The following is an 18486-nucleotide window of genomic DNA, read 5'->3' as shown; positions in this document are numbered from 1 at the left end:
TTCAAAACACTAAAGAGGAAAACAAACCAACAAAACACCATTGGTTTTTCAGGTCTGTTTCTTTCTTTCTTTTTCCTTTTTCTTTTTTTTTTGGTCTTTTCTTGCCTTTTCTAGGGCTGCACTAGCGGCATATGGAGGTCCCCAGGCTAGGTGTCTAATCGGAGCTGCAGCTGCCAGCCTACGCCACAGCCACATCAACAAGGGATCCAAGCCGTGTCTGCAACCTACACTACAGCTCACGGCAATGCCAGATCCTTAACTCACTGAGTGAGGCCAGGGATCAAACCCGCAATCTCATGGTTCCTAGTCAGATTTGTTAACCACTGAGCCATGACGGGAACTCCTTCAGGTCTGTTTCTTAAACTCACGTGTTTTTGGCTTGTCCATCCTGGAAGCACATTTGTCCCACCAATGCAGCAGACTGGTCACCCAAACACTGAAAATATACATGACAGGAAAGAACAGTGACTGAGACGAAATTATTAGTTTCCTTTTTAGAAGAACCATAAAATTGATTTTCCCTTCTTTATTTATGAAAGAACGAATTGTCTTATGGTCTTTGCATTGCCTCCATTAGGCCATTTCCCCAGTTAACACTCCTAGCCGGTATAGGATGGGAGAGGTAGAATTTATTGATTTTAAAAATTCTCAGTATTCCACACTGTGCCACATAAAGACAAGAATCAGCCAATCCTGCTGCTCTTACTTATTGGCCATCATTAAGGATGGAGCAGATTGATGAAGGAATGCCATAACATGGAAGGGTATAGGAGTGGGGAGGTAGCAGGGAGATGTCTACTGGCGAAACTTACCCCGGATATTGGCACACCTTCCAAGGCCCCAGCTTTCTAATAAAAGTTTAAAAAAAGGGTTATGAATAATCACAAACTTGGCTCTGTGAACATAATTGCAACAGGAATGAACACAAATAGCAACATGCCAGAGCATGTGGGCAGACAAAACAAGGCAAGTGTTTCAACTACATGAGGGGTTCAGAGAAAGAGACATTAGAAATATTTCTAGAATGACAAGAGACCTGGACATGAAACAATTGACTGGGTGTCAGCAGACATGTGTTCTGCTCCTGGTTAGTCACCGAGCAGGCCACTGAAATTTCTCTATGCCTCAGTTTATATATCTACAAAATGGGCCTGGGCTTTTATGAATGCCAAAGGCCATGAGCTCTTCGCTATTACTGCTGTTACTAAGAACAGATTACACTATATCCTTTAAAATGAAAACATAAATAGCTATCATACCAGTACAGAACATGCTTATTTTTGGAAGGCTGTATTTTACCAAATGTTCTTCCTACCCAAACTGCTCTTAAGAAACATGACAGTGTTCAGGTATTGGGTATTTGTTCATAGCCAACATCATTCTTCAAGTTTTGATCAGCAAGAGTTAATCTATGTCATTAATAGTGTTTTTTATTTTGATCAAGTATGGCTAGAATCTCAGGGAAAAGAGGAGAGTTAACTGGCTGACTGAAGACAACCAATTTTAATTTTTAAAGAAATTTATAGTAATACAAAACAATTTGTGTTGGTATTAAAGAATTAGGGGGAATGAATGTGATCCTTAAAACATGTACAACGTACTAGGAAGAACACCAAACAAAAGCTTTGGCCCAACCTCTCAGTCTGCCATTTGTTTTGTTTTGGTTTTTGTTTTACAGCCACACCTGAGGCATATGGAAAGTTCCCAGGCTAGGGGTCGAGTTGAAGCTGCAGCTGCCAGCCTACACCACAGCCACAGCAACAAGGGATCCGAGTCGCATCTGGAACCTATGCCACAGCTTGCAGCAATACCAGATCCTTAACCTACTGAGCCATAACAGAAACTACTCAGCCTGCCATTTGTGAGCCTGTATCAGGGCCTCTGGAAGCTTCAGGTTCCCTGTCTGTTGTAGTGAAGGTAGGAAGAGAAGCCACCTCACATATCTATGATCACAGAATAATAGCATATGTGTGGAAACCCTTTATAAAAGAGAAAATACTCTCTAGAGAATGGATTTTATTTCTTTCATGCTTTCTGGTTAATTCAAGGTCTGTCTTTTTATATACTATATACAGTCCTAGAGAATCTGAACTTGGATACTAAGTGAAGGATAAGCTTCATAAAGGGCTGAAAGTGAATCAGGAAACCTAGAGGCTGGCTATCTTAACGTACTTAAATATTGAAAGAAGACTTTGCTTATACTACTGAAGTTACTATCCAACTACAAGCAGGATCAATTATGTGTGGTCAGGTACGGGAAGTGCTCCTTCATCTTCACAGGAAGGGCGGGGGGAGGTCTTTGGAGGATTCCTGGGAATTTCCTCTGATGAAGCATGCAGAAAAAGTGACAGTGCATTTCCAGCTAACTGGTCTGAAAGGCTGGGCAAGAAAGATAACATTTAAGATAGATGTTTATGACATCTAAAAACTACATCTAATTTTCCAATTAAGCTAAAGCCCAAAGCACATCACAACTGTACTTTATAACGAGGTCCACAGAATTTCTCACTACCTCAGTTTTTTATTTTGAAACATCACTGTCTCATGGAAGACTTAAATGAGATTAGGCTTTAAAAATACCTAAAGCTGGACTAGAGCTTATAATAATTTGGAGGGTCATGGAAGGTTCTAGATAAATCTGTTATCTGTAAATGGACTTCTGCTTATCTAAAACTAAATGGAAATGCACTGTATCTTTTCCAAATGAATGGGTAGCATAATTGGTGGGCAACCTACTCACCAGGCTATGAGAGATTTTCTATAGTCAGCAAGGGGGAGAGAGGGGGACAGAAGCATAATATTTTAAATGCAAGAGAAAACAGGCCAATTAAATTTTTCAACCATCCTCTGAAACTGTTTCTCAAGTATAGCTTTTTCTCCTCCAAACCAAGTCAGTTTACAGATAGCTCCGAAATTATCAAAGCACTTTTTAAACTATAGATAAGCAACAACAACTATGCTTCCCTTAAAAGATCCGATGTGGCCTTCAAAGGCTTGATTGCAATTTAAACATTTACTAGTTTTTGCCTAAGCTTTATCCAGAACACTTTGTCTTCTATTGTATTATTATAACAAGAGATTCTAATGCTTTTCATGAAATGTCAAAACATTTTTTTCAATTCATCCTACACCTTTCTTAATTTTTACCATAAATTCTAGATTTTTGAACTGAAATATCCATTCAAGTCCTCCAAGAGGTTTTCATCCATGATGTGTAATCAGAGATATTCAGTGATGCTAAGTGTACTTTTTGCTGAGACTACTTCTTCTGTGGGTTTCAATGAAAACAACAGTAAAAATATCCATGATGAAAATCAGTTTAATTAGCAATCACAAGAGACTCTTCGCTTTCGGTTTCTTTGCTAAAGTTTTGCTCAGGCTGATAAAGAATCTAATATGAGACATGGTTTGGCCATTAAAGGAAATTCAACAGAAAAAGAATACCACTAACATGTGAAGAGACCATCCTATAGATTAAAAGCAGGCAAGAGAACTACTAAACAGATTATTTGGATTAAAGAATAAATTGGCTCAAATATTTCCTGCTACCCTCTGCAGTGAGATTACCAGATTATCTGAAAAATATTTTACAATACTCAAGGACAAGCCATTTAAGTTTATAAAATCAGCTGGTAAGTAGGACTCAAGAATTTTTAGTTATAAAACTATTTAAACAATACTAAATTCTTCTTTCATACTGCCAACATTCACAAAAAAATCACAGGTCTCAAAATATAAAATGTAACACAAAAGACTTTTGAATTCTGAGTAGTAAAGCTTTTTTTTTTTAAGATAAAAATTATTGTTTTTTTTTTTTTTTTTACCATTAGGCCATAGATCTCAGAAGAACTCCGAACATTTGGAAGAATTTTCATTGGAATTTCAAAAAATCTGAAAAACAGTAAGGTAAGATTGGGTATGCAACTATTTTAATTTTTTTTTGCTTTTTTTTTTTTTTTTTAAGGCTGCACCCACAGCATGTGGAAGTTGCCAGGCTGGGGGGGGGGGTCAAGAGATGATTAGATTAGGAAGATGTGGTTTATATATACACAATAGAATACTACTCAGCCATAAAAAGGAACAAAATAATGCCATTTGCAGCAACATGGATGAAACTAGAGACTCTCATCCTGAGTGAAGTAAGTCAGAAAGAGAAAGACAAATACCATGTGAGATCACATATCTAGAATCTAATATACGGCACAAAGGAATCTTTCCACAGAAAAGAAAATCATGGACTTGGAGAATAGACTTGTGGTTGCCAAGGGGGAGGGGGAGGGAGTGGGATGGATTGGGAGCTTGGGGTTAATAGATTCAGACTATTGCCTTTGGAATGGATTAGCAATGAGATCCTGCCGTGTAGCACTGGGAACCATGTCTAGTCACTCATGATGGAGCATGACAATGTGAGAAAAAAGAATCTATACACGTATGTGTAACTGGGTCACCATGCTGTATAGTACAAAATTGACAGAACACTGTAAACCAGCTATAATGAAAAAAATACAAATCATTACATAAAAAATAAAATAAAAGCTTCTTGTAAAAGAATATATAACACTGAGTTCCCGCTAGGGCACAGTAGGTTAAGAATCTGACTGCAGTGGCTACGGTAGCACAGAAGTGCAGGTTTGATTCAGCCCCACACAGTGGGTTAAGGATCTGGCACTGCCACTGTTGCTGTGTAGGTCACAGCTGTGGCTTGGATTCAGTCCCTGGCCCAGGAACTTCCTTATGTTGTGGGGGCGGCCATGAATTTTAAAAAAATTTACGAGTTCCTGTTGTGGCTCAGCAGTTAATGAACCCAACTAGGATCCATGAGGAGGCGGGTTTGATCTCTGGCCCTGTTCAGAGGGTTAAGGATCAGTCGTTGCCATGAGCTGTGGTGTAGGCTGGCGGCTACAGCCCCAATTTGATCTCTAGCCTGGGAAACTCCATTCGCCATGTGTGGCACTAAAAAGACAAAAAATAAATAAATAAATAAAAAGAGAATATATACCATAGACTTGCATATTGTAGTTGTAATATCAACAATTTTAAAGTTTGGTGCTCCAGTGACAACTGAAAACAGTACGATTTAGGTGATACATAGGCAAGACATTTGGAAAAAATTCTTAGGGCAAAACACAACTCACTCGCAGAGTTCTTTATCCCATTCCAAAGAATGAATGTTGAAAAGCATCGTCCTGCTTGCATTTGTTACATCTGTACAATGGACACCTCCATTGGCTCCTCCTGTCAAGCACTAGATAGAATGGAAAGGACATATTAAACATGTACTTACGTGCAGTGTAATTTACACTTTGTCAAGAGTCATAATCAGCAGCAGAGCACAAAAAGCAGGAGAATGGAACATTTTAATTACTTAATTCTCTCCTTTCCAGCAGTGTCCAGTAGAAACATAATGTGCACTACATATGTAATTGAAAATTTTCTAGTAGCTACATCTAAAAAGTATAAAGAAGGAGTTCCTGTTGTGGATCAGTTGGATAAGAATCTGACTAGTATCCGTGAGGATGCAGGTTTGATCCCTGGCATTGCTGTGAGCTGCAGTGTAGGTCACAGATGTGGCTTGAATATGGCGTTGCTGTGGCTGTGGCGTAGGTTGGCAGCTGCAGCTCCGATGCGATGCCTGGTTTGGGAACTTTCATATGCTGCATGTGTGGCTCTAAAAAAAAAAAAAAAAAAAGCAGGTGAAATTAATAATACTATATGCATTTTTAAATGCAGTATATCCAAAATATCCTTTCAATATTAAAAATTATTACTGAGACATTTTACCTTCCTTTTTTTGGTACTACTAACTCTGAAATAGAGTCTGTATTTCACACTCAGGCATACCTTGATTCGGACTTGCCACATTTCAAATGCTAAATGGCCATCTGCGGTTTAGTGGCTACCATGTTAGCACAGTTCTAGTCAACTGATCGTTAAATAAATAATCAGTTTTGTTTCCATTCTCTTTATCTTTCAAAGATGCAGAGTCTTGTTAAATTTAACAAGGTGAAATACATTGAAATGCCTGCCTCTTAAGATCTTGCTGAACCCTGTGTTGCTGCTGTTTGTTCACGTGTGTGTGTGTGTACAGGTGTGCACATCTTTTGGAATAACAATTCTCACTTGGTTGTCCTTGCACAGACCCATGCACATATTCTGAAAGCAGAGTTTTAAACAGATTTCTTCTAAGCAATTGGCTAGTGGAAAAGGCTAGTGGAAAAGAAGTACAGTTGACCCTTGAGCAACACAGGTTTTAATTGTGCAGACAGGTGTATTTATAGGTGGATTTTAAATAAATACTATGGTACTATATGGTCTGTGGATACAGAACTTCTAACTATGGGAATTTAAGTATCCTTGGCGGGTCCTAAAACCAATCCCCAGCAGATACCAAGGGACCGTAGGGACTATATGACAGGCAAGAGATAAAGGCTACTTAAATCTGCCAACTGCTGGAGTTCCCATCGTGGCTCAATGGCAACAAATCTGACTAGTATCCATGAGGATGGAGGTTCGATCCCTGGCCTCACTCAGTGGGTTAAGGATCCAGCATTGCTGTGAGCTGTGGTGTAGGTCACAGATGTGGCTCGGATTTGGTATGGCTGTGTTGTAGGCCAGCAGCTACAACTCTGATTCAACCTCTAGCCTGGGAACTTCCATATGCCATGGGTGTGGCCCTAAAAAGACATACACAAAAAAATTTGCCAACTGCTAATTACATAAATTAGTTATTCTAAAGATAATACACACGAGATATGATTTTGGTAATCATCCACCATTTTTACTGAAATAACGCAAGAAAAAAGAAAGGAATTAGGCATAAATGCCTCTTAAATAGAGGCTAAAAAATGTTCTGCTGTTTCTTGGAGTTCCCATCATGGCGCAGTGGTTAACGAATCTGACTAGGAACCATGAGGTTACAGGTTTGATCCCTGGCTTTGCTCAGTGGGTTAAGGATCTGGCACTGCCGTGAGCTGTGGTGTAGGTCGCAGATGCAGCTAGGATCCCGAGTTGCTATGGCTCTGGCAAGGGCCGGTGGCTATAGCTCTGATTAGACCCCTAGCCTGGGAACCTCCATATGCTGCAGGAGCGGCACTAGAAAAGACAAAAAAAAAAAAAAAAAGCAAAAAAAAAAAAAAAAAACTTCTGCTGTTTCTTGAGTGGCTTTCCATTTATTTTCTTTTTTGGCCTTGCCTGCAGCATGTGGAAGTTCCTGGGTCAGGAACCAGGGATTGAACCTGTGCCACAGCAGCAGCCCAAGCCACTGCAGTGATAATGCTGGGTCCTTAACCAGCTGTGGCACAAGAAAAATCCTTGGGTGGCTTTTCTTTTCTCTTTCTTCTTAATTTTTTTTGTATTTTATGGCTGCAGTTGTGGCATAGGGAAGTTCCCAGGCCACAGATGCGACCTACACCACAGCTGCAGCAACATGGGATCCTTAACACACTGCGCAGGGCCAGGAATCAAACTTACACCTCCACGTTGACTCAAGCCACTGCAAGTTGGATTCTTAAACCACTGCCCCATGGTGGGAACTTCTGTGTGGCTTTTCTTAATGATTCTGTCAACTAAAAGTATGAAACCCTGAGTAGAAAATTGATAGGCAGTCTAAACAATTTTTCTATATGCACATGATAATTAGACATACCCAAATAAGCCATGAATCAACGGTCCCAAAAAGAGCTCTCTCTTCTTCAACTGCTTTTTGAACTTTTCTCACATTGTCAAGGAGCCAACGAAGTTTCACTGCACTGAAATAAGTGCTAAGTGGAAGGCCTGTCTTGGACTAAAAACAGATATGAAAATCAGCCAGCAAGTTAAATTCTTAACAGTTTAAAATAAAATAAAATACCAAATTAAAACCCAACAAATCACAAAATATTCAATGGCCCTAAAGGCAATCCCACAGTATCATGGATAAAAATACTTTTCCAATCTCATGACACAGGAAAACACTTTCATGAGCAAAGATCAGAGTGACACATTTGCAGTTCAAAGAACATCCACGTAGCAAGGTAAAGAGAAAATTAAATGACACAATGCCCTAAAAATCTAGATAGTTGAGACTCAGATGTTAACTTTTGTGATGTTACTATTATATATAAAAGCCTAGTTCAAAACTCTTTTATTTTATATTCTGCAAAAGTGATAAACTATTGAAAATTACAGAATTTATTGAATCAAACTAATGACCATAACCAGAAGATTATTTTAAAACATATGAACCAGCAACAATATATTTATATGTGTAAAAACAAATAAATACATATTCAATACACATACATATTCAAATAACACAACAAAAATTAGTGGAGAATAGAGTTCAAAGTTATGCCAGATTAAAGGAACATAAAGTTATTTTACTTAGGAAAGTAGTTGCAAGAGTTCCCTGGTGGCTCGAGGGTTAAGGACTCAATGTTATCACTGCTGTAGCTCGGGTCACTGCTGTGGTACAGGTTTGATCATTGGCCTGGGAATTTCAAATGATGTGGAAGCAGCCAAAAAGAAAAAAAAAGTAGTTGCCAGTTGAAATATGTTGTACACATGAAACATAGGATGTTATAAACCAATGTTAATGTCAACTTAAAAAAAAATAGTATATATTAAAAAAGAAAGTAGTTGCCTAAATTCAGCAAATACACTGAACACAGGGATGGTGAAGTGAATAAAGGTTAAAGGGTAAAAATGAAACCCAGATGGACTTATCAATCTTCCATGAGAATGGATCAAGTTCAACTCATTTTCATTAGTATGTTAAAAACTATATTTATAAGGGCTAGTGAAAGTAGTTAAGAAAATATGTACATCAAAATAATGCAACTCTCTTCCTCCTTGATCCCTATTCTCATTTATCACCTAACTACAAAAAGTGATCCCTTTTCCTTTTAATCTTTTATCAATATGATTAGTAACAAAGCTCAAACCAGGAGTTCCAGTGGCACAGCGGAAACAAATCTGACTAGAAACCACGAGGTTGTGGGTTCCATCCCTGGCCTTCCTCAGTGGGTTAAGGCTCAGGTGTTGCCGGGAGCTGTGGTATAGGTTGCAGACGTAGCTCAGATCCTGCATTGCTGTGGCTCTGGCGTAGGCCGGTGGCTACAGCTCCAATGAAATGAGAGCCTCGGAACCTCCATATGCCACAGGTGTGGCCCTAAAAGGTCAAAAAACAAAAAACAAAACAAAACACACAAAAAAGCTCAAACCAGAGGATTTAATACTTTAATGCAAACTTTTTTTTCTTTCCTTTTTTTTTTTTTTTTTAAAGGCCGCACCTGCAGCATATGTAAGTTTCCAGGCTAGGGGTCAAATTGGAGCTGCAGCTGCCAGCCTACACCACAGCCACAGGAACACAGGATCTGAGCTGCATCTGCAACCTACACCACAGTTCATGGCAACGCCAGATCTTTAACCCACTGAGTGAGGCCAGGGACTGAATTCTCATTCTCATGGATACTAGTCAGGTTCTTAGCCCGCTGAGCTACAATGGGAACTCCTTTAATGCAACCTTGTAAGTTAAGAATCTTAATTCAGTTTTCTAGCTTCCCTAAGGGGTATAAAAAGATCAGTGCTCAAAAATAATAAATGCAAATAACTTATGGGAGTATTCTTCTTCGATTTGCGGGATCAAGGGTCATCTCACAAACCAAATAATGAGACAGCATATAAATATCTCATTTTCATGATTTAAGTAGAAAGCATACAAGTTGACTACAACAGCGTTGGAGAGAAAAACATGCATCCCTTGAAGCAATGTGCAGCTGAATGCAGCAGTGAGGGTAAGGGCAGGTTGATCAAGAGAACAGAATATGAAATGGGTAAGGGTATATGCAGAACAAGACTGAAGTTATTTGTCTGGGTGAGGGTAGTGGATGGTTTGTTAGATTGCTCCAATTTATGGGATTTGAGCACTAGTTTCAGAACCAAGAACCCCAAGAAACTGCCATCTAAGAGGCTCACTGACAAATACAAAGGGAATAAACCAAAAATCAGAACTTCCCTTTGAATAGTAGGAGAACTCGGCCTTCACTGTGCTAAGAAAAATACCTCACCTGTTTCAAAAATGTTCTCTCTTCATTTAACTAAAGAGAGATCTATCACATAAGGATTGAAATTAGGCATTATTCTTATCAGCTTCTTCCTATGAGGAAAGTAGAAGAGCAGCTCAAATAAAGGATGGCGTGTCTTCTACTTTCTCTCCCTGAATGATGCTTAAAAACTCAAAATCACCTAGAAATTTCTTTGATAGACAGTAGGAAATAGGAGAGAAGGATTTGAAAAGCACAGCTGAATTAGAGGAAGCACTAGGTAAATCAGAGAAGCGCTCTTTGGGGAGTACAGTTTAAGCCACTGAGGGTGGTAAACCACTGGGATATCATACAATCCCCTTCAGTTTATCAACCTGGAATGCTATTCCTCCAATGCACCACAAGGCCAGGAAAACAGAAAGGTAAAGATTTGAGTTGACCTCAATTATCTTTAGAGAAATAGTCTATAAAGTGTATCAAGTATGTATTGTGCAATAAGATGTAAGGCCTGGCGAAAGCTCCAAATGTTTTTGTTAAACAAGCATTTTTATAATATACTTTTGAAGAGAGCTCTTACCTTGACAAAGTTATTATTTCCGGGAATTCTTTTACTAAGATTCTCAACGGTAGACTGGGTTCTTAGGTCAAGCCACACTATAGATCAAAATATATGAAAAACTTCATTAAAAAAAAATCAGATCTTAATGAAATCACTGCCAAGGACAGGAGACCGATTAGTTTCTATAGGCAATTAAAATGCTATAGCTTTCAAAAGATAGAAATTAGAAAATTAGAAATGAATGGGCATATTGTTAGAAGAGAGAATAAATTTATGAGGAAATATTTAAAGCCCCTATGCAAAATTATAGACCAAATTAAGAGAAAAATACATACCTCAGGGTGCTTATTTGATATCCTTTTTATAGAAAAAAAATGAAAAAAAAAGTTTTGGATATGGATTTTCTATGCATACATGAGTGCAGAGAAAATCTAAATGCTATGAAAGCTAGTTGTCAGGGCAAAATGCACAACCCAGGATCACCATACCACGTATGAAGCATGTACCTGAGGAAAACTTGGGAGCAATTTGTGACAGTAGAGAACTTGATACTATTATAGAGGGGAAAAAATAGGAATCAGTAGCTCATGTACAAAATGTTGTTCTACACTGTACGTTTTCAAAGTACTAGAATTCACAACCATTACCAGAATTATCTGAAGGTCACCATTCTTTCTCCAAGCTAGGTTGCAAAAAATAAAACAACTCTCCATTTTAACATATTAATGTTACTTTTAGCAAAAAACTCTAGACCACTTTCTGCGCCCCCACCCCCACCCCCCCGCAGGAGAAAGTTGTGTGCTGCTCACGACAGAAGGCTTGAGAAAGAGAAGCCATTAAATAGTATATAAAGTGAATTGTACAAAGTCAACAATAAGATCACCTGAGCTCTATTTGTCAGATTTCAGTTTGGTACTTAAACGTTTATAACTTTTAATCTGTTAGTGGTCACTTGATATTTTTAGGCCCTGACTGTGCTCAGATGCCTCCTGAGAACACTCAGGCCCACAGTCTATTTAAAGAGCACCAGGAGATTACACAGCCTGCTCACTACACATGTGGGTGCTGGCCGTTATGGTCTAGTTTGGTTCCCCTTTAACTCTACTATTCCTTTTTCATCACTTAAAAAGCAGTTATTTCCTGTAGTGAATTTTAATCAATTCTTTTCAGTTACTTAAACCAGCCTTTCCCTTGAGGGCCACTTGTGCTTGATTTTGACAGTGGCTACTTTGCACTGTCAGATTAATTACATCAGGGACTTCACGAGGCTATGGTGGTTTCTAGAGGAAAGGGAAAAAAGGGCAAGAAAAATAAGCTCATCATAGCCAGGGAAACAGAAAGCAAAGAGCAAGACCGTGGAAATACATGGCCTGGTGATTGACATCTGTATTTTCTGCCTGCCATCCTTTTCTCCTGCTGCTGAGAGTAGTGTCTCTAATCCTCTTTAGAAATGACCCCCTCCCCCCCATCGTCAGCCATCTTGGTTTGTCTGAGCTTCAACACTAACCCCAGCTCCAGTATCGTGTCCCCAGGGACTGGTTCAGGAGGAAGCATATGGTCTCATCAGCCCAACTGAGATTTGTGCTCAGTCCCTGAGAGTTCTTGACACAGAGCGGGTAGTGTGTAGCTGGAGCCTGCTGCCCTCCTGAAGAGAGAGCCCATCAGCCACGTGTGGAGCCATTCCAGAAGAGACAGATTTATAGGGGAATGCAGGCAATATTGTCTAATTCGGGAATCAAACGGCACCTGAACTAAGTTACTCTTAGAATTCCTTTTTTTTTTTCTTTTCTCTTAGTTGGGGTTGAATTTCCTATTACTTGCCCTGTGACTGATACAAGCCATTAACAGCAGCCACATGGAGCTGGCAAGATCTCCCATGTGCAGGGAACAAGGGCAGTCTACACAGCAGCAGTCTTGTGGAACCAGAACAAAAGCGGACCTTCCTCATAGGCAAGAAACCCCAGTAAGTGCTAAGGACTTAACTGGAATGCTTGGCAAAAGTAGAGGAATTTGAGGAGTTCCCGTTGTGGTGCAGCGGAAACGAATCCAACTAGGAACCATGAGGTTGCGGGTTCGATCCCTGGCCTCCCTCAGTGGGTTAAGGGGTCTGGCGTTGCTGTGGCTGTGGAGTAGGCTGGCAGCTGTAGCTCTGATTCTACCCCTAGCCTGGGAACCTCTATATGCTGCAGATGCAGCCCTAAAAAAAAGAAAAGAAAAAAAAAAAAAAACAAAAGTAGAAGAATTGGGGAGAAAAGTTTTAAATCTATGATAGGTAGAATTAACAAGCATGTTCCAAACTACAGTGGGCGAGGGGATTTAAATCAATGCAGTTTCAATTACCTACTTTTATGAAAATGAAATAAGATGGATTAGAATGGAAAATGTCAGCATTCACTGAATTCAGTAAGTATTGACTTGAGAAATTTTGTTTTAGTTATTATTCTGGTTGGCTGAATCATGTGGCCAAATATATTTCTTACCAAGGGACATGAAAACCACTGCTCTAGGCTTTTTCTTTAATGACTCAAAGCATTCCAGATCAGTCGTCTTCTATGTTTTAATGGATATACAAATCACTAGGGCGCTTAAAGATAAACCCCACTCCCAGAACTTCTAGGAAAGTAGGTCTGGGGAGGGGGCCCAACTCTCCTTTAACAAACACTGCTAGACTCAAACAATGGTTCTGATCCAGAAAGCACACCAGAACCACCTGAAAAACTTTGAAATCATGAATCCTGGTCCCTACATTGCAGGATTCTGGTTGCAGGTCTAGGCAAGGAAGGCCTGAGTCTTTCTACCTGTGTCACTCAGTGTTACACTAGAGCTTTCGAACCTCTTTTTTAGGGCACGTCTTTAGGATACTGAACCTCTTCCAATAATTAATTTAAAAACAAACTAGGGGAGTTCCCATTGTGGCTCAGTGGTAATAAACCTGACTAGTATCCAGGAAGATGTGGGTTTGATACGTGGCCTTGCTCAGTGGGTTAAGGATCCAGTATTGCCGTGTGCTGTGGTGTAGATCACAGGCGTAGTTCGGATCCTGTGTTGCTGTGGCTGTGGTATGGGCCGGTGGCTGCAGCTCCAATTTAGTGCCTAGCCTGAGAACTTCCATATGGCGTGGGTGAAGCTTTAAAACAACAACAACAAAAACAAACTAGGAGTTCCCTGGTGGCCTAGTTAAAGAACTGGCTTTGTCACTGCTGTGGCACAGGTTTGATCCCTGACCTGGGAACCTCCGCATGCCTCAGGCATGGCTTAAATAAATAAATAAATAAATGCAAACCAAAGACAAACTGACAATCCAGTGGCTCTTGAGTCCCAGTGGCTCTGTGACTCTATTGCTCTTTCACAAGACTGCTTAAATAACTAGGAACTATACTCCTCCCTTGAAAGCTTCCAAGTTTCCACACTGGTATCCACAGAATGAGCCCCTCACCAAAAAGAGTCACATTACTGGGTGTGAAATCTATGTCTTCTAAATTTGCCACCAACAAGCTATGTGACTCATGCAAGTCCTGTTACCCTTCGTGGCCTGGGTTTCCAGAATATAAAATAAGGTAGTTTGGACTAGATGGTCTCGAAAGTCCCCCTCCTTCCATTATTCCATGATCACAGAAGGCTGGCATAATATTTGCTTTATTTTTATAGCCCAAGAGTTTGAGGCAATTAGAATACATGGAATGAATTAGTAAAACTGCCCAGGAGAAAAATGTCAGTGGTCCATTCACTACCAAGCAATTCACAAATACTCAAAATTAATTGAATTAAGAACCAAAAATATTAGAAAACTCATTAAAGAAGCTAAGATGGCAGAATTACATTTGCAGAATAAGAGAACAAAAGCCAAAGAGAAGAGCCCAAGCTGGAGGACTAAGCCCCACTGGGAGGTAATTTCTGAGGATAATTGAAAGAAGGACCAGATCCAGAACCAGCAGCAGCAGTCAATTTCCACCCATGTGTCTTCAATTTCCCCCAACATATCTGAGTCGGAAGGCAGGGAAGTGAGAAGAGCCAGAGCACCAATACCTGAGGAAGTGCCAGCAGCTGGAACTGAAGAGCCAGAGAGAACAACGGCAACTGGATCTGAAGGGCCAGGAGAAACTCGAGCAGCTGGAGCATTAGGAAAAATAAGGGCAATTCATGCTAGAGATGGCCAGATCCAAGGTCTGCGTCCTCTTGCTGACCATTTAGGAGGTGGTAGGTTACATGGGCAAGTTCACTGGAATGAACATTTTTCTACACATTTGAGTATAGAAAAAGAAGAGAAGTAGGAGGGGAATAGAGGCAGTCTGGTCAGTCTCTGGTTCAATCGCATTTCTGTTTGGACAAAAACCAGGTAAATACCTGTTTCTTGTTCAGGATGACTCTCCCCTACCTGGCCACATATCTGCATCCCAGTTAGGAGAGTGGCTCAGCTGGTTATTGACTGCTCATCCAACCACTGAATTGGAAGGCTGCGTGATGCAGTGAGTGAGCATGTCCCCTAAGGGACGTCTGGAAGGAATGCTAAGGAGTCTGCTACAATCTCTGCTGGGGCCACTTGCAGGAAGACGTAGGAGGGCTGTTTGGGGAAGGCTCGGCTCCCATAAAGCACTTCCCTGGAAGGGTGGCAGGAGGTGAAGTCCATCTCTACAAAGAGGAACAACGTGTCTAGAGAACAGGGAATTCCTAAGTTCCACAGTGATTTGGAAAAACATGAGAAGGAAAATAGAGACCAGAACACCATGCAGCCTGTTTCTAGAACACATGTCCCTTATATAGAACAAATACATTAGATGTAAATGGTTTGGACCATCAAATGCATAGTTTTAAAAAAACAACTGAGGTTATCTGAACTTGTAATCAAATAAATTTAATTTAGTTCATTCTGGAAAACAAATTTTGAGGTGTGAAGAAAAATGCAGTTGCCTCAAAGCCCATGGACCAAGGTTAGTTTAGTAATGTAAGAACAGTATAGAGGGGAAAAAAATCATCTTTAGGATATTAAAAGTTGGCATCAGTTTTGTTGAGTCACGACAATAGATCAAAATGTATGCTACAAAAAATGAACAAACACACTAATCTGTATTATTTTCAGTTGACTAGAAGCAAAGGCAAATAACACATGTATTCTGGATGGTTCGTGGTGAGGTGCTACTGGCCTGACAAAAAGTGAGATCAAGGTAAGGTCCCAGGTTATAGAACACACAAGCGCTGTTGACAGTTACACAAAGTGGTTTGCCCTGCAAGAGATGTTAAATCAAGTAAACCAGATTTAATTGCTGCGTGTTACCATTAGCCAAGTAACGCTACTAATTAATCTGGTTAAGACGTCACTTGCAAAGGGGAAGAAACTATCGACGACGGTCCCTCATAATGACATTTTCAGAAATCAGATGGGGCCGGAAGGAAAATGGAGTGTTGGGGAGGTGGTGAATTAAAACATGTATGTCAAAATGTGGGGGCTGAAACCTATTTGAGCTCTTAGGTGTATTACTGCCAAAATGCCAATGGCTGACATGAATGTGCGTGATCCCAGGTAGGCTCTGCATTTTCCATAAGAACACCCATCGGATATAAACCAGTCATTTCACCTGGCAATCCTGGACTAAAAAAGGCTATCAGCCAATTCAGAACAGTGGCCATGTTGTGAATACTCGCTGAAGCCTTCTAGTCAGCCAGGCACTGTTTTCAGTGCTCTGCATGTACTAACTCACTGTACTTCAGCTCAAGATTTTAAGGTCCACCCTTGAAATTTCTCCAGCTTCACTGTCAAGGGAATAGGCATAGAATGGTAGCAAATGGAAAAGGCAGAATTTGAACGCAGAGTCCGAATCCAAAATTAAACCTCCATGATACAGGTACAGATAGGATGAATTCAGTCTTAATTAGATATGAAAAAAATACCTCAAATATGAACTTCAGTTTCTTTTTAACTAGATGTATGGCTTTCCAAAAAAAAAAAAAAAAGAAGAAGAAAGAAAGAAAATGTGTAGTAAGAGACGTGAAAAAATGAAAGTGGATTATTTTGTTGTTGTTGATTTGTTCTGGCTGCACCCATGGCATGTGGAAGTTCCTGGGCCAGGGATCGATCAAACCTGCTCTGAAGTTGTGACCTGCACCATAGGTGCAGCAATTTAAGTTAAATTTAAGTTAAGGTGCAGATCCTTAACCTGCTGCACCACAAGAGAACTTCTGAAAATAAGTTGGTATTGATAAAGCTGAATACTCTAGGTTTCACAAAAGTAAAAAACATCCTCCTTTCCAAAGAAAAACAATAAAAATAAAACTACATCTTTGTTGTTTAAGGCCAAGTGTGCTCAGGTGTTTTAGTTGGTTTGCCATCTTATGGTTTTCTTCCATGCTAATATTCTAAAACAGTTTCAGAAAAGATAAATGGATTGAACTTAAGTTTCCTTCAGATCAACATATGACTATCCAGGCTTAATCACTGGCCCAGGGTTAACTATGAGTAAAAATTTAAAAAAAAAGGGAAATAAAGAGGATGACCAAGGTTTAAAACTGCCACGCTCTGCATAAAATGTGTCATAGAGAACTTTAAATCCAACACCTCAGAAAAAATGTTGCAATACCATTTATACAAGGAATAATGATTCAGAGACACATCATTTTTGTTGGTGGTTTTCTTTAGTATACTAAAGGTCTCAAATCAGTGACTCTTGCCTCCATGGGTATTAGTCCTTATTACAAATAATATTTTCATATTCAATCATGAATTGTGCTCTACAGGAAGCTACCAGGATGACAGTCATATTGCACTAGGCTAGCCACACACACCAATCAACTTCGATGGTGAATGATGAAACCTGGACAAAAAGTGGGAAAACAGTTGCGCTATCCTAGTTTGACCAGAAGGTTCCACTGGCAGCATCAGTGAACTGTGCATATAAACATACTAAATATCAGTGATTCAAGCCTTTTCCCACTTGACAAATGAACCACCTATATAGCTTTGTGCTTCTTCATCAGCTTTGTAAACCCAAATCTTTTCCTCAATACTACTTGCAAGACAGCAAAGTCTGTAGACCATTAACAAAAGTTGGTTTTGGAAAGAAATGGCTTAGAAAAATGGCGGGAGAGTGGGGTGGAGGGAATTCTTTGGAAAATACTGATGAAGATAGTGCTAAGGGGGAAGTGAGAAAAGTGCCAGAGGGACAGAGAAAACTGATGATAGGCAATGGAGTCCCCGGTAGCTCAGTAGGTTAAGGATCTGGGGTTGTCACTGCTGTGGCTCTGATTACTGCTGTTGTGGGTTTGATTCCTGGCCTAGGAACTTTGGCATGCTGTGGACACAGCCAAAAAAAAAAAAAAAAAAAAAAAAAAAGATAAGTCAAAGGCCAGCTTCAGATCCAGGGCTACAAAACTGCTGCTGCTGCAAGGCCATCATGGCAAATGGCTGAGTCATGGCATAGTGACAGGGAAGCAGGGAAGCATTTTACCTCCATTTTAGATACCAAACCAATGTGCACCTCACTCACCACAGAATTAACACACAGATTCCTTTTTTCTTTTGTTCTTTAGGACGGCACCTGCAGCATATGGAGGTTCCTAGGCTAGGGGTTCAACTGGAACTGCAGCTGCTGATCTACACCACAGCCACAGCAACTTGGGATCTGAGCTGTGTCTGCAACCTACACCACAGCTCATAGCAATGCTGGATCCTTAACCCACTGATCGAGGCCAGGGATTGAACCCGTGTACTCATGGATACTAGTTAACCACTGAACCATGATGGCAACTCCACACAGAGATTCTAAAATAAGACAAAACTTCTAAAACAGGCCATCTGTGCCTCAATGGATAATATTAAAACACTTCCTACTCTTTTAAGTGTACCGTTATAAAACATGTCAGTTGACAAACACACCTTTATTGCAAGGAAGAACAAAGAGCCTTTCTCAGTCT

General features: G+C 40.0%; 1 protein-coding gene across 10 annotated transcripts in view; it reads right to left on the bottom strand.

The window, feature by feature from the left end:
• The window catches only part of GK (glycerol kinase), an 88471-nt gene that overhangs the window by 39202 nt on the left and 30783 nt on the right, over window positions 1-18486 (bottom strand). For 4 of the 10 annotated variants that reach the window (XM_013986029.2, XM_013986032.2, XM_013986031.2 and 1 more), the window contains exons 5-12: window positions 14608-14691; window positions 10600-10676; window positions 7646-7783; window positions 5136-5245; window positions 3825-3891; window positions 2741-2758; window positions 813-848; window positions 369-436 (exon numbers count right to left, since the gene is read on the bottom strand). In XM_013986029.2, coding sequence (XP_013841483.1) covers window positions 369-436; window positions 813-848; window positions 2741-2758; window positions 3825-3891; window positions 5136-5245; window positions 7646-7783; window positions 10600-10676; window positions 14608-14691 — 598 coding nt within the window. 10 annotated transcript variants of the gene reach the window in all.

Source organism: Sus scrofa, chromosome X (assembly GCF_000003025.6).
Source record: "Sus scrofa isolate TJ Tabasco breed Duroc chromosome X, Sscrofa11.1, whole genome shotgun sequence".
NCBI classification, from domain to species: Eukaryota; Metazoa; Chordata; class Mammalia; order Artiodactyla; family Suidae; genus Sus; species Sus scrofa.
Note: the sequence above shows the minus strand (reverse complement) of the source record. Positions and strands in the feature narration are given on the sequence as shown.